Raw genomic sequence first — 27,828 nt, 5'->3', positions numbered from 1 at the left:
AAGTTTCAATAGTCTACAGGGAGTGATCTGGCTGGTGTTGAAATACTTTTTTGTTCATTTAAAAGCTTGTGCTGAAACAAGTTGCTTCCAGACATGGGTGGCCTAGTAGGCCTACCTCTTGGAATTGAGCATGACTGGGAGAATGAACAGAGGCCAAGCAGAGCAAGACAAGCTGCTAGAAGAGGAAGGAGGAGATGGGGAAGGGGGGCTCTCAGCAGGCGGCCATATCCGCCCAGGGTGTTCAGGGAGCAATTTTCTTACCTCAACTTTAGCGACGACCAATGCTTGAGACGTCTTCACTTCACTAAAGAAGTCGTGACTAGAATCTGCCAAAGGCTGCAACTGCAACTGCAACTGCAACCTCAGAGCAAGGCAGGGCAAGGCCCTTTTGGCAGTCAAGGTGACCGTGCCTCTTAACCTTTATGCATCTGGCTCCTTCTGCTGCTGGAGATATAAACAACATCTTGCAGTTTCAGTACAATGCTGCATAAGGGAGGTCACAGAGGCTCTATATACATAGAGAGATAGCTTCATCTCATTCCCACTTGCCAGAGACAATGAACAGCACAGGTTGTGCTTGTTGCATGCATGCGCAAAAAATTGAATCGGGCATGCAGCTGTTAAAGGGCCCATGCACCCAAAAAAGGGAACATTGGTAGCAAAGACACAGAATGCACTCAGGGTGGGGGACTTCAATATCCATCACCAAGAGTGGCTCAGTAGCACCGAGCTGGCCGAGTGCTGAAGGACATAGCTGCCAGACTGGGATAGCGGCAGGTGGTGAGAGAACCAACACGAGGGAAAAACCTACTTGACCTCGTCTGAAGGGATAATTACTAGTCCTAGCCCTTTTCGGGCTACCCCGGATCAGGCGTATTCCCCAGACGTTCACTCTCAACTAAAGTTAGAGGTAGCCAAATCCTAAAGACGCTTAATTGGGTCTAAAGGTCCAGACTATCTCTCCCTAAAGGAATGGAACGACCTGAAGATGTTACCGTCCTCCAGATAGCACTTTTAATAAGTTTAACTAGACTGTAACCTTCCGGATATTATGAGGGTCCAGAAAACTCCCCCAGAATTCTGCAACTCCTCACCAAAGAGTGTACAGAGATTGAGTTTGTGAGTTTGATACAGAAGTACTATGTGAGACAATTCTAAAAATATATAGATTTATTAAAGAACCGACATGCTGGTGATTCAGTCGCCAAATATAAAAGCTTACAATTCTTATTATCAGAGAGCCTTATTCTCAAATCTTAACTTCATTACATGTTTTTACATTTTTTAGTCTTATTCCAGGATATCCACCAAAATCAAATACCTTACAATACCTTGATCCCCGAGATACAAAGAGTTGAAGACTTTACAGAGCTTGCCTCTGAAGCCTGAGAATCGCTTTGCCCCTTCAAGCGAATCTATCTTCCTATTTGAAAGTTCTATATTTATACCCTTTTTTCAGTGGTATGTCCTTTGAAGTTTTCTGCTGATGTAAGCTAATTATCTCTAGTCATTTTTCTGTTGACTTCTATTCTTACAGACAGTTCAGCTGTAGCAAGTAGACTTATGTCTGCTGTGTAGGTGTCTCAAGCTTATCATAAAAAACGGTTGTAACAGATGTAGCTATTTGATGTCATTCTTATCAAAGTCTCCTGTTTGTATCTTTTGCATTTAGAACACCTTATTTAGGATGATCTATGCAATTCTTAATCACCTCAGCTGGTTGTACCACAGACTTCGTGTCTCCTACGTGTTCCAAGTTTAACACAAAAACAATGTGATGGCTGGTGCCTCCAGTGTTTCATTTGATGTCATTTTTATGAAGGCATATGTTTCTTTAATTTTATGTGTTTCTTTCCCGAAGTGTTGGTTTAAAGCACCTAAACTTGGTATGGCTATTGTGTTCTTTCCAAGGCTCAGACTTTTGGGAACCTCCTACCTTCTGCTTCAATAGAGCTATTGTTTCAGTGTCAACAAGTTATCTTATCTCAAAAGCCTGTATGCAGTTTACAGTGCAGTGTCAACAACTTATTTTATCTCAAAAGCTCATATGCCGTTTACAGCTTTAGATTGTTGAGGCTTCCAGATTTTTAAGCCCAGTTTGTCATGTTTAATAAAGTCAGAATATTTCATAAAATTGTGTATTTTTCTGAATAGGTATGGCTCATTCCTTCACACATCCTCACCAATCTACCCACGTAGATACACCTATCCATGGCAGTACTGGTAGGAGTGACCAGCTCACAGTCCTTGTGGAGAAAAAGTCCCGCCTTCACACTGAGGACATCCTCCATCATGTTGTGTGGCACTACCACCGTGCTAAATGGGATTGATTCAGAACAGATCTAGCAGCTCAAAACTGGGCATCAATGAGATGCTGTGGGCCATCAGCAGCAGCAGAATTTGTATTCCACCATAATCTGTAACCTCATGGCCCGGCATATCCCTCACTCTACCATTACCATCAAGCCAGCCTGGTTCAACGAGGAGTGTAGGAGAGCATGCCAGGAGCAGCACCAGCAGTACCTAAAAATGAGGTGTCAACCTAGAGAAGCTGCAACACAGCAGTAGATGCAAGCTAAACAGCGGAAACAGCATGCTATAAACAGAGCTAAGAGATCCCACAACCAACGGATCATATCAAAGCTCTGCAGCCCTGCCATATCCAGTCATGAATAGTGGTGGCCAATTAAACAGCTAACAGAAGGAGGAGCCTCCGTGAATATCCCCATCGTCAATGATGGCGGAGCCCAGCACATGAGCACAAAAGACAAGGCTGAAGCATTTGCAACCATCTTCAGCCAGCTGAATGGATGATCCATTTCGGCCTCCTTGTGAGGTCCTCACCATCACAGAAGCCAGTCTTCAGCCAATTTGATTCACTCCACATAAGCACACTGGATACAGCTGTGGGCCCCAACAACATCCCGGCTGTAGTGCTGAAGACTGGTGTTCCAGAAATAGCCACGCCTCTAGCCAAGCTGTTCCAGTACAGCTACAACACTGGCATCTACCCGACAAAGTGGAAAATTGCCCAGGTATGTCCTGTCCACAAATCCAATCTAGCCAATTACCGCCCCATCAGCCTACTCTCAATTATCAGCAGTGATGGAAGAAGTCATTGACAGTGCTATCAAGCGGCGCTTACTCACTAATAATTTGCTCACCAATGCTCAGTTTAGGTTCCACCAGGACCACTCATCTCCACACCTCATTACAGCCTTGGTCCAAACATGGACAAAAGAGCTGAATTCCAGAGGTGAGGTGAGAATGACTGCCCTTACTGTCAAGGCAGCATTTGACCAAGTGTGGCATTAAGGAGCCCTAGTAAAATTTAAGTCACTGGGAATTGGGGGGAAAACTCTCCACTGTCATACCTAGCACAAAGGAAGATGGTTTGGTTGTTGGAAGCCAACCATCACAGCCCCAGGACATCGCTGCAGAGGTTCCTCAGAGCAGTGTCCTAGGCCCAACCATCTTCAGCTGCTTCATCAATGACCTTCCCTCCATCATAAGGTCAGAAGTGGGGATGTTCACTGATGACTGCACAATGTTCAGTTCCATTCGCAACTCTTCAGAAAATGAAGCAGTCTATGCCCGCAAGCACCAAGACCTGGACAACATTTGAACTTGGGCGGTTAAGTGGCAAGTAACATTCGTGCCACGCAAGTGCCAGGCATTGACAGCCTCCAACAAGAGAGAGTCTAACCACCTTCCCTTGACATTCAATGGCATTACCATCGTCGAATCCCCCATCATCAACATCCTGGGGGGTCACCACTGACAAGAAACTTAACTGGACCAGCCACGTAAATACTGTGGCTACAAGAGCAGGTCAGAGGCTGGATATTCTGTGGTGAGTGTCTCACCTCCTGACTCCCCAAAGACTTTCCACCATCTACAAGGCACAAGTCAGGAGTGTGATGGAATACTCTCCACTTGCCTGGATGAGTGCTGTTCCAACAACACTCAAGAAGCTCAACACCATCCAGGACAAGCAGTCCGCTTGATTGGCACACTATCCTCACTTTAAACATTCACTCCCTCCACCATTGGCGCACATTGTACCATCTACAAGATGCACTGCAGCAACTCGCCAAGGCTTCTTTATCAGCACCTTCCAAACCCACGACCTCTACCACCTAGAAGTACAAGGGCAGCAGATGCATGGGAACACCACCACCTGCAAGTTCCCCTCCAGGACACACACCATCCTGACTGGGAAATATTTGGTGTTCCTTCATCGTCACTGGGTCAAAATCCTGGGATTCCCTCCCTAAGAGCTCTGTGGTAGTACCTTCACCACACGGACTGCAGCGGCTCAAGAAGGCGGCTCATCACCAGAATTAGGGGTGGGCAATAAATACTGGATTTGCCAGCAATGACCACATCCCTTGAATGATTAAGAAAAAAATGCACAGATCAATCAGCAGCTGAAAGAGAATGATGTCCCATACCTGAAACAACCTGTCTTTCTTGTTCAGGTGCTGATGGGTCTGCTCCACTGTTTTTACTTCAGATTTCCAGTATTTGTATTTCTGTTTCTTTTTGTGTTTGTAAATAAGTTATGTGCAGATTGAATACTGCATTAAAAAGAAAGACTTGGATTTCTATCGTGCCTTTCATGATCACCGGACGTCTCAAAGCACTTTACAGCCATGAAGTACTTTTGAAGTGTAGTCACTGTTGTAATGTAGGAAATGCGGCAGCCAATTTGCGCATAGCAAGCTCCCACAAACAGCAATGTGATAATGACCAGATAATGTTTTTTGTGATGTTGATTGAGGGATTAATATTGGCCAGGACACCGGGGATAACTCCCCTGCTCTTCTTCGCCATAGGATATTTTACATCCACCTGAGAGGACAGACAGGGCCTCGGTTTAACATCTCATCCAAAAGACTCCCTCAGTACTGCACTGGAGTGTCAGCCTAGATTTTTGTGCTCAAGTCCCTGGAGTGGGACTTGAACCCACAACCTTCTGACTCAGAGGTGAGAGAGTGCTACCCACGGAGCCACAGCTGACACTAGTTTAGATGATTTGTCTGCGTCAAGGAGATTCCTGGATTCTCTATGAAGTGCAATGCTCTCTCTCTTTTCCATTGCAGAATTTAACAGATGCCTTGGATAACATTTACGATGCTCGTGTCCCTGCGGTGTGGAAGAGGATTTCCTGGGATTCTTCTACATTGGGATTTTGGTTCACAGAGTTCCTGGAGAGAAATTCACAATTTTCCTCCTGGATCTTTGAGGGCAGGCCCAATGTGTTTTGGATGACAGGGTTCTTTAATCCCCAGGGTAAGTACCAGTAATCTAAAGAGCAGTGCACCATGGTACTAAGCATGAAGCAGTGCTGTCTAAAGCTAATTTGCATCATTAACTGATTGTAAATTACATTCGGAGATTAAAACACCCCAAGGGGCTTCTCAGGAGCGTTATCAAACAAAATTGAAAATAAGGATCAGAATTTTGAAATCGAGGCATTGCCAGACTGGGACACAATGTAGGTCAGCGAGCACAGGGGTGAGGGGTGAACGGGACTTGGAGCGAGTTTGGATATGGGCAGCAGAGTTTTGGATGAGTTCAAGTTTATAGAGGGTAGAAGATGGGAGGCCGGCCAGGAGAGTATTGGAATAGTCAAGTCTAGAGGTAACAAAGGCATAGATGAGGGTTTCAGCAGATGAGCTGAGGCAGGGGTGATGTTACGGAGTTGGAAGTAGGCAGTCTTGGTGATGGAGTGGTTATGTGGTTGGAAACTCATCTCAATAGATATGTGAAGAGAAAAAGATTGGTGAAGTCAAGCGTAGGTCCCTTGCAGTCAGAATCAGGGGAATTTATAATGGGGAACAAAGAAATGGCAGACCAATTAAATACATACTTTGGTTCTGTCTTCACAAAGGAGAACACAAATAACCTCCCAGAGGTGTTGGGGAACATAGGGTCTAATGAGAGGGAGGAATTGAATGAAATCAGTATTTGTAGGGAAATGGTGTTAGGGAAATTGACGGGATTGAAGGCTGATAAATCCCCAGGGCCTGATAATCTACATCCTAGGGTACTTAAGGAAGTGGCCCTAGAAATAGTAGATGCATTGCTGGTCATCTTCCAAAATTCTATAGACTCTGGAATAGTTCACATGGATTGGAGGGTAGCTAATGTAACCCCACTATTTAAAAAAGGTGGTAGAGAGAAAACGGGGAATTATAGACCGGTAAGCCTGACATCGGTAGTGGGGAAAATGTTAGAGTCCATTATAAATCATGTAATAGCAGAGCACTTGGAAAACAGTGACAGGATTGGACAAAAGTCAACATGGATTTACAAAAGGTATATCATGCTTGACTAATCTACTGGAATTTTTTGAGGATGTAACTGGTAGAATAGATAAGGGAGAACCAGTAGATGTGGTGTATTTGTACTTTTAGAAGGCTTTCAATAAGGTCCCGCATAAGAGATTGGCGTGCAAAGTTAAAGCACATGGGATTGGGGGTAAGGTACTGACTTGGATAGTGAACTGGTTGGCAGACAGGAAGCAAAGAGTTGGAATAAACGGGTCTTTTTCCAAGTGGCAGGCAGGATTAGTGGGGTGCCGCAGGGATCGGTGCTAGGACCCCAGCTATTCACAATATATATTAATGATCTAGACGAGGGAACTAGATGTAATATCTCCAAGTTTGCAGATGACACAAAGCTGGGTGGGCGTGTGTGCTGTGAGGAGGATGCTGAGAAACTCCAGTATGATTTGGGCAGGTTGGGTGATTGGGCAGATGCATGGCAGATGCAGTATAATGTGGATAAATGCGAGGTTATCCACTTTGGTGGCAAAAACAGGAAGACAGATTATTATCTGAACGGCAATAGATTGGGAGACGGGGAAGTGCAACGAGACCTGGGTGTCCTTGTGCACCAGTCGCTGAAGGTAAGCATGCAGGTGCAGCAGGCGGTTAGGAAGGCAAATGGTATGTTGGCCTTCATAGCGAGAGGATTCGAGTACAGGAACAAGGATGTCTTGCTGCAGTTGTACAGGGCCTTGGTGAGACCACACCTTGAGTATTGTGTGCAGTTTTGGTCGCCTTATCTGAGGAAGGATGTTCTTGCCATGGAGGGAGTGCAGCGAAGATTCACCAGGCTGATACCTGGGATGGCAGGAATGACGTATGAGGAGAGATTGGGTCGATTAGGCTTATATTCGCTAGAGTTTAGAAGAATGAGAGGGGATCTCATTGAAACTTATAAGATTCTAACAGGACTAGACAGACTAGATGCAGGAAGGATGTTCCCGATGGCAGGGGAGTCCAGAACCAGGGGGTCACAGTCTAAGGATAAGGGGTAAGCCATTTAGGACAGAGATGAGATGAGGAATTTCTTCACCCAGAGAGTGGTAAACCTGTGCAATTCTCTACCACAGAAGGCAGTTGAGGCCAATTCATTAAATATATTCAAGAAGGAGTTGGATATATTTCTTAAGGCTAAAGGGATCAAGGGATATGGGGAGAAGGCAGTGACAGGGTACTGAATTTGGATGATCAGCCATGATCTCATTGAATGGCGGAGCAGGCTCGAGGGGCCGAATGGCCTACTCCTGCTCCTATCTTCTACGTTTCTATGTTTCAAGGTCAAATAGGACTCTAAGGTTGTGAATGGTCTGGTTCAATCTCAGACAGCGGCCTGGTAGAGGGATGGAGTTGGGGACTAGGGAACGGAGTTTGTGGCGGGGACCGTAGACAATGGCTTCAGTCTTCCCAATATTTAGTTGGAGGAAATTTCTGCTAATCCAATAGATGTTGGACAAGCAGTGTGACAAATCAGAGACAGTGGAGGGGTGGGTGGTGAGAGGTGGGTGGTGAGATAGAGCTGGGTGTCGTCAGTGTACACGTGGAACGTGATGTTGTGCTTTCGGATGATGTCACCAAGGGGTAGCATGTAGATGAGAAATAGGAGGGGCCAAGGATAGATCCTGGGGGACTCCAGAGATAGCTGTATTCATTTCCAAACCCATTTCATTGTTACAAAAACAGAGAATTCTGGAAACACTCAGCAAGTCAGGCACTGCACCTGTGGAGAGAAACGACAAGTCAACGTTTCAGGCATTGCCCTTCATCAGAACCTGAAAATATTACAGATGAAATGTTTATAGGAAGAAACAGAGCAAGGGAAAGGGAAACGGGAAAGCAAACATATGCACAAGAAAAGAAAGAGAGGAGCTATCAAGTATCAGTGGAGGACAGGAGATGGTTAACTGATCAGCATGATAATAGCGAGTGACAAAAAGGTGCACGATGAGAGAAATTAGAAAAATAAAAGATATAAAGGAGATCCAGAGACTGTGTGAATAGTTAAGGCAAGTTAGTGAAGTTGGAGAGGGGAAGCATGAAAACCTGGTAAAGCAGAGCAGGCTCCAGTGGCCCAGGACTCTGGTGGAAGAAAAAGGCAATTCAATATGAGAGGTATGGCGCACCCTGCCAACGGTGTACTGATGGGGGATCCCCATCCACTCACTCCCTCCCTGAAGTTGTTGAAGTTAATATTTAGACCAGACGGCTGGAATATGCCGAGTAGAAAGATGATGTGGTGTTCCTCGAGCTTAGGTGGCCAAGGACAGAGGCAGATCCCCACAGCTACCTATAAATCCAACTGTATTGTGAAGAAATTCTAATCTAACCCAACAGAGCGGGAAAAAAATGTTCTGATGCACTTTAGCAGCTGCTTGTAACTGAACAGAACTAACCTGTGACTAAGTTAGAATTGGTTCGCATTTCACTCCCTGTAAATGCAGCAAAGCAGGGTTTATATTTATTATATTACACAGAAAGGAAAAGAAATAAACTGCGTTCATTCTGTACACAGGATTCTTAACTGCTATGAGACAGGAAGTAACACGTGCACATAAAGGCTGGGCACTGGACAGTGTCACTCTACACAACGAAGTAACAAAACTGATGAAAGATGAGATCAAAGTACCACCCATGGTATGTACGCAGTAATTTATACCCTGTAATTAGCTCCATAGAAATTTAAATTCAGATTATATGGGGAGTAGGGTTGCCTGAGCATTCTGTTCTAGACTTTTAGTTTGGCTTAAGAGCAACACGCCACAGGCAGTCAGATACTGTCATTGGGATATTGGGGGAGAAATTGGTATGCGACATAAAATAGGCGCAAAGCATACCAATTTAGCCACCTGTGGAGGCACGACTGGCACCAGGAGCTCCCCGAATATGTAGATGAGGCCCAAAGAACAATTCCTGATGATCGTCTTGGTTTGGGCTTCCAATACCACCAATTCTGAGCCAGATAAAAGCCCAGATGGAAATCTGCCCCATTGTAAATTTAGCATTCAGTTCGCAAGGCAGAGCGCTAACACAGCACCAGAACCCGAACACACTTCCTCACACTGCCTCAGCTCTATCCACTGAACCTGGTCCCACTTCTGCTTGTGGAAATGTTGGTCAAATGTACAAAGCGCTCCAGATTCTCACTTGAAGCCACGTAACATGCTACAGTTACATTTTACAAAGGCAGCCGACAGCTTAGGCTCCAGTTGGGTTAATGTGACAGACAAGTGCTATTTTTCACCGTTCCACAGTTCTGATTTTAACTTCAGCTTAACTTTGTTGCTGACTATTGCCTTGATGCGCCTCAATAACTTCAAGGCTCAAAGTTAACTGGATAAAACTAGGCTTTTATTAGCATAGAAAGATGCCTGTGTCTTCACCTAGCATTCTGCTGTTCTGCTGCAAGACAAGCCTGGGCTTGTCTTAAGTAGGGCCAGGTATGGGCGGAGCCGACACACCCAATGGGGAGAAAGGGGGCGGTGCACTATATACAATACAAGGTAAAACACAGGAGCAGGCAATACAATATATGTAGTTAAATACAGAGTCTGATGAATGACATATTTCATCACATTCACCCATTCTACAGATTTAGTCTGTCCGGGGGTGCGATAGTCCTCTGTGACCGACGTAACGGTTGCGGTGCCGCGGGTGCCAGCTGGGTGTCCCAGGTGACCTCCTGGGTCTCTGCCGGGGGCGCCACCGGGGTTGTTGAAGGAGTAGGTGGTGGGGGTACCGTTGGCTGGTGTTCTTCCGGGGGTGATGAAAGAATAGTGGGTGGAGTGGGTGGGTAATAGTTGTTGTGGTTGTTGTCGTTGTTGCTGTTGTTGTTGTAGTCATTGTCATTGTTGCTGTTGTTACCGGCTGGGGCGAGGTCTTTTATGGACACAGTGTCCTCCCGTCCGTCGGCGTGCCGGACATACGCACATTGTGGGTTGGCGTGGAGCAGGTGCACTGGCTCCACGAGAGGGTCCGTCTTGTGGCCCCTCACATGCTTCCGCAAAAGTACCGGACCTGGGGTGGAGAGCCATGACGGTATGGATACGCCTGAGGTGGATTTCCGGGGAAACACAAACATTAGCTCATGAGGCGTGGCATTAGTGGCGGTACACAATAGTGACCGTATTGAGTGGAGCACATCTGGGAGGACTTCCTGCCAGCGGGAGATAGGGAGGCCCTCGGTCCTTAGAGTTAGAGTGACTGCCCTCCATACTGTCCCGTTCTCTCGCTCCACCTGACCGTTACCCCGGGGGTTGTAGCTTGTGGTACGGCTCGTGGCAATCCCCTTGGACAGCATGTACTGGCGTAGCTCTTCACTCATGAAGGACGCCCCCCTATCCGTGTGAATATAGCTTGGCATACCGAACAGGCAGAACAGGCTGTTGAGGCATTTAATGACCGTGGCGCTGGTCATGTCTGGGCAGGGGAAGGCGAATGGGAAACGGGAGTATTCGTCCACAATGTTCAGGAAGTAAACATTGCGGTTGACGGACGGGAGGGGGCCCTTGAAATCTAAGCTAAGCCGCTCAAAGGGCCACGTAGCTTTGATTAGGTGGGCTCTATCAGGGCGGTAGAACCGAGGCTTGCACTCAGCGCAAGTGCGGCAGTTCCTGGTCAGAGACCGAACTTCCTCAATCGAGTAGGGTAAGTTGCAGGACTTTATGAAGTGGAACAGCCGTGTGACCCCTGGGTGGCAGAGGTCGTTGTGGAGGGTCTGTAGCCGATCCCCGGTGGCGTTGGCACACATCCCTCGTGAGAGGGCATCGGGGGATTCATTAAGGGCCCCCGGCCGGTATATGATGTCGTACTCGAAGGTGGAGAGCTCGATCCGCCACCTAAGAATCTTATCATTTTTAATCTTCCCCCTCTGTTTATTATTGAACATAAACGCTACCGACCGCTGGTCGGTAAGTAGGGTGAAGCGTTTGCCGGCTAGGTAGTGCCACCAGTGGCGCACTGCCTCCACGATGGCTTGGGCCTCCTTTTCCACGGAGGAGTGTCTGATCTCGGGCCCCTGGAGGGTCCTCGAGAAGAAAGCTACGGGCCGCCCTGCCTGGTTGAGGGTGGCCGCCAAGGCAAAGTCAGACGCATCACTTTCCACTTGAAAGGGAGTGTTCTCGTCCACTGCCTGTAGCATGGCCCGCTCAATATCTTGCTTAATGCTTTGGAAGGCAGCATGGGCCTCAGCAGAGAGCGGGAAAGAAGATGCTTTCAAGAGGGGGCGGGCTTTATCGGAGTAGTTAGGGACCCATTGGGCATAATACGAGAATAACCCCAGGCACCTTTTCAGGGCTTTGGGAGTGTTGGGCAGGGGCAGCTCCCGTAGGGGGCGCAATCGGTCGGGGTCTGGTCCGATTTCCCCATTCTCCACCACGCTGCCTAGTATGCAGAGGCGCGTGGTGTTGAAAACGCACTTGTCCTCGTTGTAAGTGAGGTTGAGTTTTTGTGCGGTTTTCAGAAACCTCACGAGGTTTGAGTCGTGGTCCTGTTGGTTGTGGCCGCAGATGGTGACGTTGTCGAGATAGGGGAAGGTTGCCTGCAAGTGGTGGTCATCGACCATGCGGTCCATCTCCCTCTGAAAGACCGAGACCCCATTCGTCACCCCAAAGGGGACTCTGAGGAACTGGTAGAGGCGTCCATTTGCCTCGAAGGCGGTGTACGAATGGTCCTCTGGTCTGATAGGGAGCTGGTGGTACGCTGACTTGAGGTCGATAGTGGAGAACACCCGGTATTGGGCAATTTGGTTCACCATCTCGGATATGCGGGGTAGCGGGTAGGCGTCTAGTTGGGTATAGATGTTGACTGTTTGACTATAGTCAATCACCATCCGCTTCTTCTCGCTACCCCTCACCACCACCACTTGGGCGCGCCACGGGCTGTTGCTGCGTTCAATAATGCGCTCCCTCAGGAGCCTGTCTACCTCGGTCGCGATAAACCGCCTGTCCTCCCAGCTGTACCTCCTGCTTTTGGTCGCTATTGGCCGGCAGTTAGGGGTAAGGTTCGCGAATAGCGAAGGCGGCTTTACCTTCAGGGTAGCCAGACCGCACACTGTGAGGGGCGGCTGGGTCCCACCGAAATTTAGCGTGATGCTTTGGTGGTGGCACTGAAAATCCAGGCCCAAGATCACGCTCACACATAAATCCTTCATAATTAACAGTTTCAAATTATTATATACAGTGCCTTTAATGGACAATCGTACCGCGCAGTAACCCGCAATAATCGATATCTGGGTTTTGTCGGCCATAGAGATCGTGCCCTGAGTAGGGACTATAGTTAGAGAGAGTCGTTGTACCAGACCAGGGTGAATGAAGCTCTCCGTGCTCCCGCTGTCAATTAAACATTTAACCTTGCACCCGTTTACCTCGATGTCCACCATCGATTTGGATAGTGGGTGCGGTCTGGACTGGTCCACTGTGATCGACGCCACTGTAGGGCCCTGATCGGGACAAGATGGTGGGCCACACGAGGCCGGGTAAGATGGCGTCCACGATGTCTGCTCGCGAGATGGCAGACCCCACGAGGTCGGACAAGATGGTGTCCAAGATGGCCGCTCCCACGGCGCACACGCGGCGGTGGCGGGTTTGCCTGCGAGGTTCCCGCTGCACACCTTCCCAAAGTGCCCCTTCTTACCGCACTTACAGCAGGTGGTGCCTTTCGCCGGACACAGGTTCCTGGTGTGCTTCGGCTGCCCGCAGAAGTAGTATTTGGGGTCCCGATGTGTCGCGGCGGTCGTAGGGCTTCTGGGGGGAGAGCAGGGCCCCGACGGTGTTGGGCTACCGGGCGGGGAAGATGTCTTCCAACATGGCGGCGCCCTTGGTGCGTACGAGGCGGCGTGGGCCGCGCGGCCTGAAGAGTAGGCGTCAGAGTTCTTCTGAGCCACATCCAGCGATCGCGCTGTATCCACAGTCTGTGTCAGATCTAGGCCCGTTTTCTCTAGCAGTCTCTGCCGGATGTAATTAGAGCGAAGGCCTGTGATAAAGGCATCCCGAATAAGCTCGTCTGTGTATACCGTGGCTTTTACGTCTTTGCATTTGCAGTCTTTGCCAAGCACTTTTAGGGTGACTAGAAAGTCCTCTAGCGACTCTCCGGGTCGCTGTGTGCAGGTAGCAAGCAGATGCCTGGCGTACACCTCATTGGTAGGCCGCTGATAGTGGGCCTTTAGAATGTTGCAGGCATCCAGGTAGGTGGCGGCGTCTTGGATGAGTGGAAAAACCCGGTGGCTTACCCGATTCTGCAGGATCCCGAGTTTCACATCTCCGGTGGCTCTAGAGGCTGTGACGGCTTCGGAGTTGGCCATAAAAAATTCCAAGCACTGGAACCAGTGTCCAAACCGTGCCGATGCATCCGAAGCATGCGGGTCCAAATCCAAGCGTTCCGGTTTCAAAAGTTGATCCATCGTTGAAAGTTTGCTAATAAAATTGATGCGCCTCAATAACTTCAAGGCTCAAAGTTAACTGGATAAAACTAGGCTTTTATTAGCAAAGAAAGGTGCCTGTGTCTTCACCTAGCATTCTGCTGTTCTGCTGCAAGACAAGCCTGGGCTTGTCTTAAGTAGGGCCAGGTATGGGCGGAGCCGACACACCCAATGGGGAGAAAGGGGGCAGTGCACTATATACAAGGTAAAACACAGGAGCAGGCAATACAATATATGTAGTTAAATACAGAGTCTGATGAATGACATATTTCATCACATGCCTTCCAGCTACCCAGTTTTTCAGAATACCCCACTCTCTCACTCTCAAACCCTAACATCACCCTGCCTGCTTGAGCCTTTGTCCTCTCTCAATCCACCACTCGCTCCCAGCACACTGCTCCCTTCCAGGCCTTGGCCCCTCGCAGCAGAGCCAGCAGGAAGAGTTCCTCAGGGATTATGACATCTTGCGTTCTTGCTGCAGCTCCTGCGAGACATCCATGACTGTCAGTAAATTGGGAGTTTCCTGTAGCAGTGCTGTGGCTGCTAACTGTTGCTCGAGGCCTGTATTCCACACTCTGCTGCTGATTACTCCAGGGGCTGGATTTTCCTCCGGAGCAGATACACTGCTGCAGGTGGATCGGGCTGGGACTTCTCCCCACCAAACAGTCCCCAAACCCTTTTTCCTGGGCTAGGTGCAGGATGAGCTCCTGGTAGAATATGTGCAACTGCGAGGGAACAAACCTCAGTGACACTGCAGAGGAACACCCACTGCAGCACCCGAAGGAGCAGGAGACATCATCAAATTGGGCAGAAAACTTAAACAGTTCTTGAAAAGCCACGGCCCTCCAGGAATGTATATGTGACAGAAGAGAGGGAAAGGTGTGGATTACTCAGCCTTCTCCCTCTAACAATGCCATTAGCAGGCTTTCCGCTACTGCCGAGCATGTACTACCAGCCCTCTTCTGATGGTAGCTGGGGTTGGCGGCCCTTGACCAGTTTAAATGCAGTGGGTTGGTCTGTGGGAGGAGGAAAATTCCCAGAGGTCCTTTGAGGGGCAGTGTCCTGGCAATAGGCGTCCCCACCCACTTCCCTCCTTTTTCCGCTGCTATAGTATAGGGAAGGAAAATCCAGCCCAGGTCTCCAGTGCAGACCTTGCTCTGCTGCTTCAGTCTCTCCTCCTCATATTTTTTAAACTGTATAAGTATATATAAATTCCAGCTCTTCCTAGCGACAGCGATCCTTACATTGTGCATTTGTAATTGTTTTAAGAGTGTTATAATGCCAAGCAAACCCTACAAAGATCACAATGATTAATATTGTGCAGCTTTTTAACAGTTTCCAAATTATGCAACGTTCTTTGTGAGTCCCAGTAGAAGCTGGGGTTGTTCTCTTTAGAGCAGAGAAGGTTAAGAGGAGATTTAATAGAGGTGCTTAAAATCATGAACGGTTTTGATAGAGTAAATAAGGAGAAACGGTTTCCAGTAGCAGAAGGGTCAGTAACCAGAGGACACAGATTTAAGGTAATTGGCAAAAGAACCAGAGGCGACGTGAGGAAACCTTTTTTTTTTTACACAGAGAGTTGTGATCAGGAAGGCACTGCCTGAAAGGGCGGTGGAAGCAGATTCAATAGTAACTTTCAAAAGGGAATTGGATAAAGATTTGAAGGGAAAATAGTTACACGGCTATGGGGAAAGAGCAGGGAGTGGAACTAATTGAATAGCTCTACCAAAGAGCCGGCACAAGCACGATGGGCCGAAAGCCCTCCTTCAGTGCTGTAAATTTCCATGGTTCTATCTTTCACCCAATATTTTTCAAACATTCATCCTCTGCATGCTTGTTTGGCAGGAGGGAGTGTACATTCACGGCCTTTACCTGGACGGAGCAGGTTGGGACAGGAGAAATACCCGACTGACCGAATCTACTGCCAAGGTTCTCTTTACAATGCTACCCGTCATCTATATATTTGCCATCAATTCCACTGCACCCAAGGATCCCAAACTGTACATCTGTCCAGTCTATAAGAAACCGCAACGCACAGACCTGATGTTCATCACCACCTTCTGTCTGAAAACAAACCAGCCACCCGACCACTGGATCCTGAGAGGGGCAGCCCTGCTCTGTGATATCAAGTAGAACAACAGTCGTTTGAGTTGGGTGGGGAATGTGTTTTAGCACGTGAGATAATTTAACAGTAATGTAGCTGAATTTGGATTTCAAGGCATTAGCAACTTCCATTTATATAGCGCCTTATAAATATATAACATGTAGTAAAACAATATTAAAGTTAAATATTAATGTTAAATATTGCATTTATATATTTATATAGCACCTTATAAATGTAAATAGAAATGCAATCTGTTCTTTTACTATTTAATAAATTAATTGAATGTCTTGAGCTGGTATCATACAGTATCTTATTCCTCAACACTATACAACTCATTTATTTCACGGATTGTCAGCAGGCCAACAAATAAAAATGGGCGGTAGCAGGACCAAAATCCGAAAAAAAAGCCCCACCAACTTAGCGTTGTGGGCCCACCCGTTCGGCGAATCTCAGTTTAGGCATCCAGTGCTCCCACTGGGAGCAGGTGGGAGCTTCATTAATGCATGCAGATAAAGGGTCAAATGACAGTCAGGACCCCCACCCCCAACCACACCATTTTTGTTTCAACCCACCCCCAGGTTCAGGAGGGACCTATTTCCAGTGATATTAAAAGGGAACCTCCTCTTTGGTCTTTTTTTACTTTCTGTTTTTTTCATTTGGATATTTCCACTCCTCCAAGGAACTCCGGCTTTTGCTGCACCCCCTATAATTCTTTTGGGAATGTGTCTAGTTTGTACTCTAAGCAGATCCTGTTTGAATGCTTCCCATTGTTTGTGCACTGTCCTATTTGCCAATTTTCATTGCTAGTTTCTCTGGGCTAATTTCCTATCAAGTATCATTCACTAGCTTTGTTTCTTCTTTCAATTTTTATATCAAACCTAAATTGTGTTATAGTCACTGTCACCTAGATGTTGCCCTACTCTTACATTACCCACTTTGTGCATTTATGTACAATTCAAACCTCTGTCTATCTGTCCTGACAATCTTCCTCCTTTCGAGCGGCTTCTCTTCCACCCTATATTCCTTCCCATTTCTCTTTATCCTCATCTTGCTTTTTCCCTTCTCCTTGCCATACTAGTTTAAATCCTTTCCCACAGCACTGGTTACTCTCCCTGCCCATCCTGTACCTGCCACCCCGATCCATAACTGGTCCCACTTCCCCACAATCGGAACCTTTCCCTCCTGTTCCATCTATCCAGCAACGCAATTAACTCCCTCATCTGACTATTCTTATATGGGCTAGCATGTGACACCAGGAATAATCCTGAGATTACTACCTTCCTAGTCCTGCTAAAATCTATCTCCCAATTGCTGCAATTCCCTTTTCAGGGCCTCAATTCTATTTCTTCTGATGTCAGTTGTTCCAACGTGAACCACGACTTCTGGCTGATCGCCTTCCACTGCCAGAAACTTTAATACCTTCTTCATATTATCTCTCACCCTGGCCTGAGAGACAACACATCATTTGGGACTCTTAGTTGTGGCTGTTGTCCCCATTACTACTGTGTTTCTGCACTTCACTGATCACTCTTCGGCAACCACTTGCTTCAAGATGTCCTCTTGCGAGTTGGTGTCATTGTCACAGGCATTCAGTTTTGAATATCTGTTTAATTCAGCACTCGTGGATCCCCACAGGACCACCTGGTTAGTCTTCCTACCCTGATAGGTGGTCACCTATTACTCTTCCTCACTAGCTCGCTCGGCCTCTGGGTTTACCACTTCTGAAATGTCTACTCCAACAACCCATCAACATTCCAAATATGACTCAGAAACCTTGAGCGAGTGCAAGCAGATGAAGGCACTTTGTGCACGTGTGGTTATCCCAAACACACGTACTCTGGGTGGGGGACTGCAATGTCCATCACCAAGAGTGGCTCGGTAGCACCTCTGCCGAGCTGGCAGAGTCCTGAAGGACATAGCTGCCAGACTGAGCCTGAAGCAGGTGGTGAGAGACCCAACACGAGGGAAAAACCCACTTGACCTTGCCCTCACCAATCTACCTGTCACAGATGCATCTGTCCAGGACCGTATTGGTAGGAGTGACCACCGCAGTCCTTGTGGAGACGAAGTCCTGTCTTCACACTGAGGACACCCTCCATTGTGTTGTGTGGCACTAACACCGTGCTAAATGGGATACATTTGGATCAGATCTAGCAACTTAAAACTGGGCATCCATGAGACGCTGTGAGCCATCAGCAGCAGCAGAATTGTATTCCATCAAAATCTGTAACCTCATGGCTCAGCATATCCACGGAGAAGTGTGAGGTAATGCATTTGGGGAGGGCTAACAAGGAAAGGGTAGGACACCGAGTAGTGTAGAGGAACAAAGGGACCTTGGCGTGTATGTCCACAGATCCCTGAAGGTAGCAGGCCAAGTAGCTAAGGTGGTTAAGAAGGCATACGGAATGCTTGCCTTTATTAGATGTGGCATAAAATACATAGAAACATAGAAGATAGGAGCAAGCCATTTGGCCCCTCGAGCCTGCTCTGCCATTTAATGAGATCATGGCTGATCATCCAAATTCAGTACCCTGTCCCTGCTTTCTCCCCATATTGCTTGATCCCTTTAGCCTTAAGACATATATCTAACTCCTTCTTGAATATATTTAATGAATTGGCCTCAACTGCCTTCTTTGGTAGAGAATTCCACAGGTTCACCACTCTCTGGGTGAAGAAATTCCTCCTCATCTCTCTCCTAAGTGGCTTACCCCTTATCCTTAGACTGTGACTCCTGGTTCTGGACTCCCCCGCCATCGGGAATATCCTTCCTGCATCTAGTCTGTCTAGTCCTGTTAGAATTTTATAAGTTTCAATGAGATCCCCTCTCATTCTTCTAAACTCCAGCGAGTATAAGCCCAATCGACCCAATCTCTCTTCATACGTCATTCCTGCCATCCCAGGTATCAGTCTGGTGAATCTTCGCTGCACTCCCTCCATGGCAAGAACATCCTTCCTCAGATAAGGCGACCAAAACTGCACACAATACTCAAGGTGTGGTCTCACCAAGGCCCTGTACAACTGCAGCAAGACAGCCTTGCTCCTGTACTCGAATCCTCTCGCTATGAAGGCCAACATACCATTTGCCTTCTTAACTGCCTGCTGCACCTGCATGCTTACCTTCAGCGATTGGTGCACAAGGACACCCAGGTCTCGTTGCATTTCCCCTTCTCCCAATCTATTGCCGTTCAGATAATAATCTGCCTTCCTGTTTTTGCCACCAAAGTGGATAACCTCGCATTTATCTACATTATACTGCATCTGCCATATCACCCAACCTGCCCAAATCATACTGGAGTTTCTCTGCATCCTCCTCACAGCACACACACCCACCCAGCTTTGTGTCATCTGCAAACTTGGAGATATTACATCTAGTTCCCTCATCTAGATCATTAATATATATTGTGAATAGCTAGGGCCCTAGGACCGATCCCTGCGTTACCCCACTCGTCACTGCCTGCCACTCGGAAAAAGAGCCGTTTATTCCAACTCTTTGCTTCCTGTCTGCCAACCAGTTCTCTAGCCAAGCCAATACCTTACCCCCAATCCCATGTGCTTTAACTTTGCATGCTAATCTTCGAAAGCCTTCTGAATGTCCAAATACACCACATCCACTGGTTCTCCCTTATCTATTCTACCAGTTACATCCTCAAAAAATTCCAGTAGATTAGTCAAGCATGATTTACCTTTTGTAAATCCATGTTGACTTTGTCCGATCCTGTCACTGTTTTCCAAGTGCTCTGATATTACATCTTTTATAATGGACTCTAGCATTTTCCCCACTACCGATGTCAGGCTTACCGGTCTATAATTCCCTGTTTTCTCTCTACCACCTTTTTTAAATAGTGGGGTTACATTAGCCACCCTCCAATTCATGGGAACTGTGCCAGAGTCTGTAGAATTTTGGAAGATGACCAGCAATGCATCTACTATTTCTAGGGCCACTTCCTTAGGTACCCTAGGATGTAAATTATCAAAGTGTGGTAAATCAGGTTGGTGAGCTGTAGGCACAAATAGCCACATGGGAATATGATGTTGGGGCAATAACGGATACCTGACTCAAAAAAGGGCAGGATTGGGTTTTAAATATTCCTGGATATAAGGTATTCAGGAAAGATAGGGAAGCAAAGATAGGCGGTGTTGTGGCAGTATTGGTTAAGGAGGCTGTTAGTGCTGGAGAGAGAGGATGTCCTGGAGGGCTCAAGGACAGAATCCACTTGGTTAGAGTTAAGCAACAATAGAGGTGCCATTACACTACTAGATGTATTCTATAGACCACCAACTAGTGGGAAGGATATAGAGGAGCAAATTTGCAGGGAAATTACAGAGAGGTGCAAGAACTATAGAGTAATGATAACGGGGGACTTCCTAATATAGACTGGGATAGTAATGGTGTAAAGGGCAGAGAGGGGGAAGAATTTTGGGTGTGTTCAGGAGAACTTTCTTGCTCAGTACATTTCTGGCCCAACGAGAAAGGAGGCATTGCTGGATCTGGTTCTGGGGAATGAGGTGAGTCAAGTAGAGCAGGTGTCAGTAGGGGAACATTTAGGGAACAGTGATCATAGTATCATAAGGTTTAGATTAGCTATGGAAAAGGACAGGGAGCAAACTAGAGTAAAAATACTTACGGAACTGGCTCGGGTAAATTGGAATCCAAGATTGGCAAGCAAAACTGCAATCGAACAATTCAATTCAATTTTATTTGTCATATATGCAGCAGACGTGTGTACTGCACAATGAAATGTTGATTTTTATGAGTCCTCCCAACATTGGAATAAATATGGCATAACAATGATAAAATACTAATAGAAATACAGGAATAAATAAAACAGTAATAAATAATAATAAATTATACGTTCATGAGTCTTATGGCCTGGGGGTAGAAGCTGTTTCGAAACCTGCTGGTACGAGACCGTATGCTTCGGTATCTCTTACCGGACGGGAGCAGGGCGAAGAGGTTGTGGCTGGGGTGGCTCACGTCTTTAATGATTCTCAGGGCCTTCCCCCGGCACCTCTTGGGGTAGATATCCTGGACAGCAGGTAGTTTAATTCCTATAGTATGTTGTGCAGCTTTCACCACCATCTGTAGAGCCTTGCGGTCTGTGGCGGTACAGTTGCCATACCAGGTGGTGATGCAGCCGAACAGGATACTCTCGATGGTGCACCGGTAGAAGTTGGTGAGAATCTGGGGGGCCATTCCAAATTTCTTCAGTCTCCTGAGGAAGAACAGGCGTTGGCATGCTTTCTTCGTTACGACGTCGATGTGATGTGACCACGTTAAGTCCTCCGTAATGAATACACCCAGGAATTTGAAGCTGCTGACCCTCTCCACCTCAGCCCCTTCGATGTAGATTGGGGTATGTCCCTCCCCCCTGCCGCTTCCTGTAGTCCACGATCATCTCCTTTGTTTTGCTGATGTTGAGGGAGAGGTTGTTGTACTTGCACCATTCTGCTAGAGCTCTTACCTCCTCCCTGTAGCCTGTCTCGTCGCCATCTGTGATCAGGCCTACAACGGTAGTGTCATCAGCAAACTTGATGATGGAGTTGAAGTTGTGTGTGGCCACGCAATCGTGAGTAAACAGGGAGTACAGAAGGGGGCTGAGCACACAACCCTGGGGAGCTCCCGTGTTCAGGATCAGTGTTGAGGAGGTGTTACTGCCTATTTTCACCACCTGGGGTCTGCCCGTCAGGAAGTCCAGGATCCAGTTACATAGGGAGGTGTTAAGTCCTAGCTCACTGAGCTTGTTGACAAGCTTGGAGGGGATAATGGTATTGAATGCTGAACTATAATCAATGAACAACATTCTCACATAGGTGTTCCTCTTATCCAGGTGTGATAAGGCAGTGTGCAGTACAGTGGCGATGGCATCATCCCTAGATCTTTTTGGGCGGTAAGCAAATTGGAGTGGGTCCAGTGTGTCAGTTAGTAAGGAGTTGATGTGGGTTTTGACCAACCTCTCAAAGCACTTCATGATGACAGAAGTGAGTGCTATGGGGTGGTAGTCGTTTAAATAGGTTACTTTTGTTTTTCTGGGGACTGGAATAACCGATGTCATCTTGAAGAAGTGGGGACTGCAGACTGGTACAGTGAATGGTTGAATATATCTGTAAACACGGCTGCCAGCTGGTCAGCGCATGCTCTAAGGACACGCCCAATGGGCTGCCTTTAAAGAGGGGATGGTTTGCGTACAGTCGAGGTACATTCTCAAGAGAGGGAAAGGTAGGACAACTAAAGCCAGAGCTCCCTGGGTGCCGAAAGAGATAGAGAGTAAGATGAAGCAGAAAAAGCGCATATGACAGATGACAGGTTGAGAATACAAGTGAGAATCAGGCTGAATGTAGAAAGTTCAGAGGGGAAGTGAAAAAGAAAATAAGATGGGCAAAGAGAGAGTATGAGAATAGATTGGCAGCTAACATAAAAAGGAATTCAAAAGTCTTCTATAGGCATATAAAATAGTAATCGGGTAGTAAGAGGAGGGGTGGGACTGATTAGGGACCAAAAAGGAGATCTATGCATGGAGGCAGAGGGCGTGGCTGAGGCACTAAATGAGAACTTTGCATCTGTCTTCACCAAGGAAGAAGATGCTGCCAAAGTCATAGTGAAAGAGGAGGTAATGGAGATACTGGATGAGATAAAAATTGATAAAGAGGAGGTACTAGAAAGGCTGGCTGTACTTAAAGTTGATAAGTCACTAGGACCGGATGGGATGCATCCTAGGATGCTGAGGGAAGTGAAGGAGGAAATTGCAGAGGTACTGGCCATAATCTTCCAATCCTCCTTAGATATGGGGGTGGTGCCAGAGGACTAGAGAATTGCAAATGTTACACCCTTGTTCAAAAAATGGTGTAAGGATACACCCAGCAACTACAGCCCAGTCAGCAGTGGGGGAGCTTTTAGAAACGATATTCAGGGACAAAGTTAACAGTCACTTGGACAAGTGTCGATTAATTAAGGAAAGCCAGCATGGATTTGTTAAAGGCAAATCGTGCTAAACTAACTTGTTCAAGTTTTTTGATGGGGTAAGAGAGGGTTGATGAGAGCAATGCGGTTGACGTGGTGTACATGGACTTCCAAAAGGCGTTCGACAAAGTACCACAAAACAGGCTTGCCAGCAAAGTTGAATCCCATGGAATAAAAGGGACAGTGGCAGCATGGATACGGAATTGGCTAAGTGACAGGAAACAGACAGGTGGTTGTTTTTCGGACTGGAGGAAGGTACACAGTGGTGTTCCCCAGGGGTCGGTACTAGGACAACTGCTTTTCTTGATATATATTAATGACTTACACTTGGGTGTACAGGGCACAATTTCAAAATCTGCAGATGACACAAAACTTGGAAGTATAGTGAACAGTGAGGAGGATAGTGATAGACTTCATGAAGACAGACAGGCTGGTGAAATGGGCAGACAAGTGGCAGATGAAATTTAACTCAGAAAAGTGCAAAGTGATACATTTAGGTAGGAAGAACGAGGAGAGGCAATATAAACTAAAGGGTACAATCTTAAAGTGGGTGCATGAACAGAGAGACCTGGGGTATATGTGCACAAATTGTTGAAGGTGGCAGGGTAGGTTGAGAAAGCAGTTAAAAAAGCATACGGGATCCTGGGCTTCATAACTGGAGGCATAGAGTACCAAAGCAAGGAAGTTATCAACAACCTTTATAAAACATTGGTTTGGCCTCAACTGGAGTATTGTGTTCAATTCTGGGCACCGCACTTTAGGAAGGATGTGAAGGCCTTAGACAGGGTGCAGAAAAAATTGATGAGAATGGTTCCAGGGATGAGGGACTTCAGTTACGTGGATAGACTGGAGAAGCTGGGGTTGTTCTCCTTAGAGCAGAGAAAAGTGAGTGGAGATTTGATAGAGGTGCTCAAAATCATGACAAGTCTAGACAGAGTAGACAGACAGAAACTGTTCCCATTGGCAGAAGGGTCGAGAACCAGAGGACACAGATTTAAGGTGATTGGCAAAAGAACCAAAGGCGACATGAGGAAAAACTTTTTTATGCAGCGAGTGGTTAGGATCTGGAATGCGCTGCCTGAAAGGGTGGTGGAGGCAGATTCAATCACGGCTTTCAAAAGGGAATCGGATAAGTACTTGAAGAAAAAAAATTGCAGAGCTACGGGGAGAGGGACTAGCTGAAGTGCTCTAGCAGAGAGCTGGCATGGGCTCGACAGGCCGAATGGCCTCCTTCTGTGCTGTAACCATTCTATGATTAAGCTATGCCCTCATACTAAACTGTTGTTAAAAGTTTTTTTTTTAAACTTGCAGTTATATAGCACATTTAACATAGAGAAACATCCAAAGGTACTTTGCAAGTGTAATCAGAAAAAATTGGATACTGAGCCAAAGGAAAGATAGTAGGAGCGGGTGACTAAAAGCATGGTCAAAGAAGTAGGTTTTGAGGGGAGTCTGAAAGGAGGAAGAGGAGAGGATTCCAGATGGTAAGCCTAAGCAGCTGAAGGGAGAGGGGAGTGATTGCAAAGAGGCCAAAGTCAGAAAAAGAGCTCAGAACAACTTGGTTATTTCACTCCAAGTATCATTTTAGGCCAACTGAACTTCAAGGTTGAACTCCCACTGAGTCTAAACTCCAGTGTACTGGCCTTGCACAGCTAGTTTGTGATGATACTTGGGCCCAGCACAAGCTTCTCAGGCAAGGTGTTGCTCTGGAGTTTGAACATCCCTTTCTGGTGTCCATTGTGTGCTTTAGTAGGGGAAACAACCTTTTAACATCTACCCGTCAAGCCCTCTAAGAATTTTATACGTTTTAATGAGATCACCTCCGATTCTTCTAAACTCCAGAGAGTATAGGCCCATTCTACACAATTTCTCCTCATAGGACAGCCCTCTCATCCCAGGAATCAATCTCACTCGCTCTAAGGCAAGTGTATCCTTCCTTAGGTAAGGAGACCAAAATTGTACACAGTACTCCAGGTGTGGCCTCACCAAGGCCCTGTATAATTGGAGTAAGACATCCTTACTCTTATACTCCAGCCAATGTTCCCTGGAAGCTGCGCTTTGTTCTGCGTGGCCTGTTTCTTTTAATGCGTGGTCCCTTTAAATTTCCGCGCACGCGCAGTATTTACAAAATAAAAGCTGGTGAGCGGCCTGCGCAGGACCTTTGAGATTACTGTGCAGCTGCGTACCTTAGCAGAACATTGACTCCAACCCCCTTGCAATAAAAGCCAACATATCATTTGCCTTCTTAATTGCTTGCTGTACCTGCATGTTAACTTTCTGTACAAGGACACCCAAATCCCTCTGAATGCCTACATCCCCTATCTCTCACATTAAAAAAAAAATTCTGCTTTTCCATTCTTCCTTCCAAAGTGGATAATTTCACACCTCTCCACATTATACTCCATCTGTCACCTTAACCTGTCTACATCCCTTTGCAGACTCTGTGTTCTCCTCAGCTTACTTTCCCACCTAGCTTTGTATCATCTGCAAACTTGGATATATTACACTCTTATTTAAGTCCCTGATAGTTTGTAAATAGCTGAGGCCCAAGCACGGATTTTTGCAACACTCCACCAGTTACACCCTCCCATCTCAAAAATGACCTGTTTATCCATACTGTTTTCTGTCCGTTAACCAATCCTCAGTCCATGCTAATATATTACCCCCAATCACATGAGCCCTAATCTTGTACAACAACCTCTTGTGTGGCACCTTATCGAATGCCTTCTGAAAATATAAATATGCTACATCCACTAGTTCCTCCTTATCTACCCTGCTAGTTACACTCTCAAAATACTAAAATTTGTCAAGCACGATTTCCCTTTTCTTAAAACTGTGTTGACTCTGTCAAATTATATTGTAAGAAGTCACACAACACCAGGTTATAGTCCAACAGCTTTATTTGAAATCACAAGCTTTCGGAGCGCTGCTCCTTCGTCAGGTGATTTCAAATAAAGCTGTTGGACTATAACCTGGTGTTGTGTGACTTCTTACATTTGTCCACCCCAGTCCAACTCCGGCATCTCCACACCAAATTATATTGTGATTGCCCAAGTGCCCTGTTTAATAGATTCGAGCATTTTTCCTACTACTGATTTCAGGCTAACTGGTCTATAGTTCCGTTTTCTCTCTTCCTTCTTTCTTGAATAGCGGGGTGACATTTGCTATCTTCCAATCCACGGTGACCGTTCTAGAATCTAAGGAATTCTGAAAGATCAAAACCCATGCATCTACTATCTCTGCAGCCAACTCTTTTAAAACCCTAGTAAGCCATCGGGTCCAGGGGATTTGTCAGCTTTTAGTCCCATTAATTTCTCCAGCTCTTTTTGTGTACTAATATTAATTACTTTTACTTCATCACTCTTACTAGACCCTTGGTTCCCCACTATTTCTGGTATGTTCTTTGCCTCTTCTCCTGTGAAGACAGATACAAAATATTTGTTTAATGTCTCCACCATTTCCTTATTCCCCATTATTTCTCCTGTCTCTGCCTGCAAGGGACCCACATTTACTTTCACTAATCTCTTCCTTTTTACGTACTTGTATAAGCTCATAAGAAATAGGAGCAGGAGTATGCCATTTGGCCATTCAATAAGATCATAACTGATCTTCGACCTCAACTTCACTTTCCTGCACTATCCCCATATCCAAAAATCTATTGATCTCTGTCTTGAATATATGCAAGAGCCCCCAAAGCCCTCTGGAGTAAAGAATTCCAAAGATTCACCATCCTCCAAGTGAAATTTCTCATCTCAGTCCTAAATGGCCGACCCCTTATTCTGAGACTGTGACCCCTGGTTCTAGACTCCCCAGCCAGGGGAAACATCCTGCATCTACCCTGTCACGGCCTGTAAGAATTTTGTATGTTTCAATGAGATCACCTCTCATTCTTCTAAACTCTAGAGAATATAGGCCTAGTCTACTCAATCTCTCCTCATAGGACAATCCCCCCATCCCAGGAACCAGTCTGGTGAACCTTTGTTGCACTCCCTCTATGGCAAGTATATCCTTCCTTAGGTAAGGAGACCAACATTGTACACAATGCTCCAGGTATCCTCTTGTAATAAAGGCCAACATACCATTTGCTTGCTGTACCTGCATGTTAATTTCAGTGATTCGTGTACAAGGGCACCCAGGTCCCTCTGAACACCAACATTTCTCAATCTCTCACCATTTAAAAATTACTCTGCTGTTCTACTTTTCCTACCAAAGTGGATAATTTCACATTTCTCCACATTATATTCCATTTGCCACTCACTTAGCCTGTCTATATCCCCTTGAAGCTTCCTTGCATCCTCCTCACAACTTACATTCCCACCCAGCTTTGTATCATCAGCAAACTTGGATATATTACATTTGGTCCCCTCATCCAAATCATTGATGTAGATTGTGAATAGCTGAGGCCCAAGCACTGATCCTTGCGGTACCCCACTAGTTACAGCCTGCCAACCCGAAAATGACCCGTTTATTCCTACTCTCTGTTTTCTGTCCGTTAACCAATCCTCAATCCATGCTAGTATATTACCCCCAGTCCCATGAGCCCTCATTTTGTTTTTGTTTAATAACCTCTTCCAATGTTTTTATATTTCTTGCTAGTTTACTCTCGTATTCTATTTTCTCCCTCTATCAATTTCTTGGTCATCTTTTGCTGATTTTTAAACCCCCCCCTCCCCAGCTTACTCCTCTTTTCGGCAACATTAGAAGCCTCTTCTTTTAATCTCAAACTATCCTTCACTTTTTTAGTTAACCATGGTTTTTCCACTTTTCCAGTGGAGTTTTTATTCCTCAAGGGAATGTACATTTGTTGAGAATTGTGAATTATTTCTTTAAATGCTTGCCATTGCTTATTAACCGTCGTATCTTTTAATCTAATTTCCCAATCTACCTTCGCCAATTCGCTGTTCATTCCTGTGTAATTGGCTTGGTTTAAATTTAAGACCCTAGTTTCGGATTTAACCACATCACTCTCAAACTTAATATGAAATTCTATCTCTCTTCCCCAGAGGATCCTTTACTACAA

The 27,828-nt window shown here is 46.3% G+C and overlaps 1 protein-coding gene across 1 annotated transcript in view; it reads left to right on the top strand.

Moving 5' to 3' along the window:
* The window catches only part of LOC147113150 (dynein axonemal heavy chain 8-like), a 43,304-nt gene extending 27,198 nt beyond the window's left edge, over nucleotides 1-16,106 (top strand). The window contains exons 4-6 of the mRNA XM_085996267.1: nucleotides 5,106-5,295; nucleotides 8,845-8,966; nucleotides 15,592-16,106. Coding sequence (XP_085852393.1) covers nucleotides 5,106-5,295; nucleotides 8,845-8,966; nucleotides 15,592-15,879 — 600 coding nt within the window. The 3' untranslated portion in view covers nucleotides 15,880-16,106. The remainder of the gene's footprint in view (nucleotides 1-5,105; nucleotides 5,296-8,844; nucleotides 8,967-15,591) is intronic.
* Nucleotides 16,107-27,828: the final 11,722 nt, after the last annotated feature.

The sequence above is a fragment of the Somniosus microcephalus genome, chromosome 9 (assembly GCF_052327205.1).
Source record: "Somniosus microcephalus isolate GS21.2 chromosome 9, FLI_Smic_1.0, whole genome shotgun sequence".
Classification (NCBI taxonomy): domain Eukaryota; kingdom Metazoa; phylum Chordata; class Chondrichthyes; order Squaliformes; family Somniosidae; genus Somniosus; species Somniosus microcephalus.
This window is presented reverse-complemented; position numbering and strand designations above follow the sequence as displayed.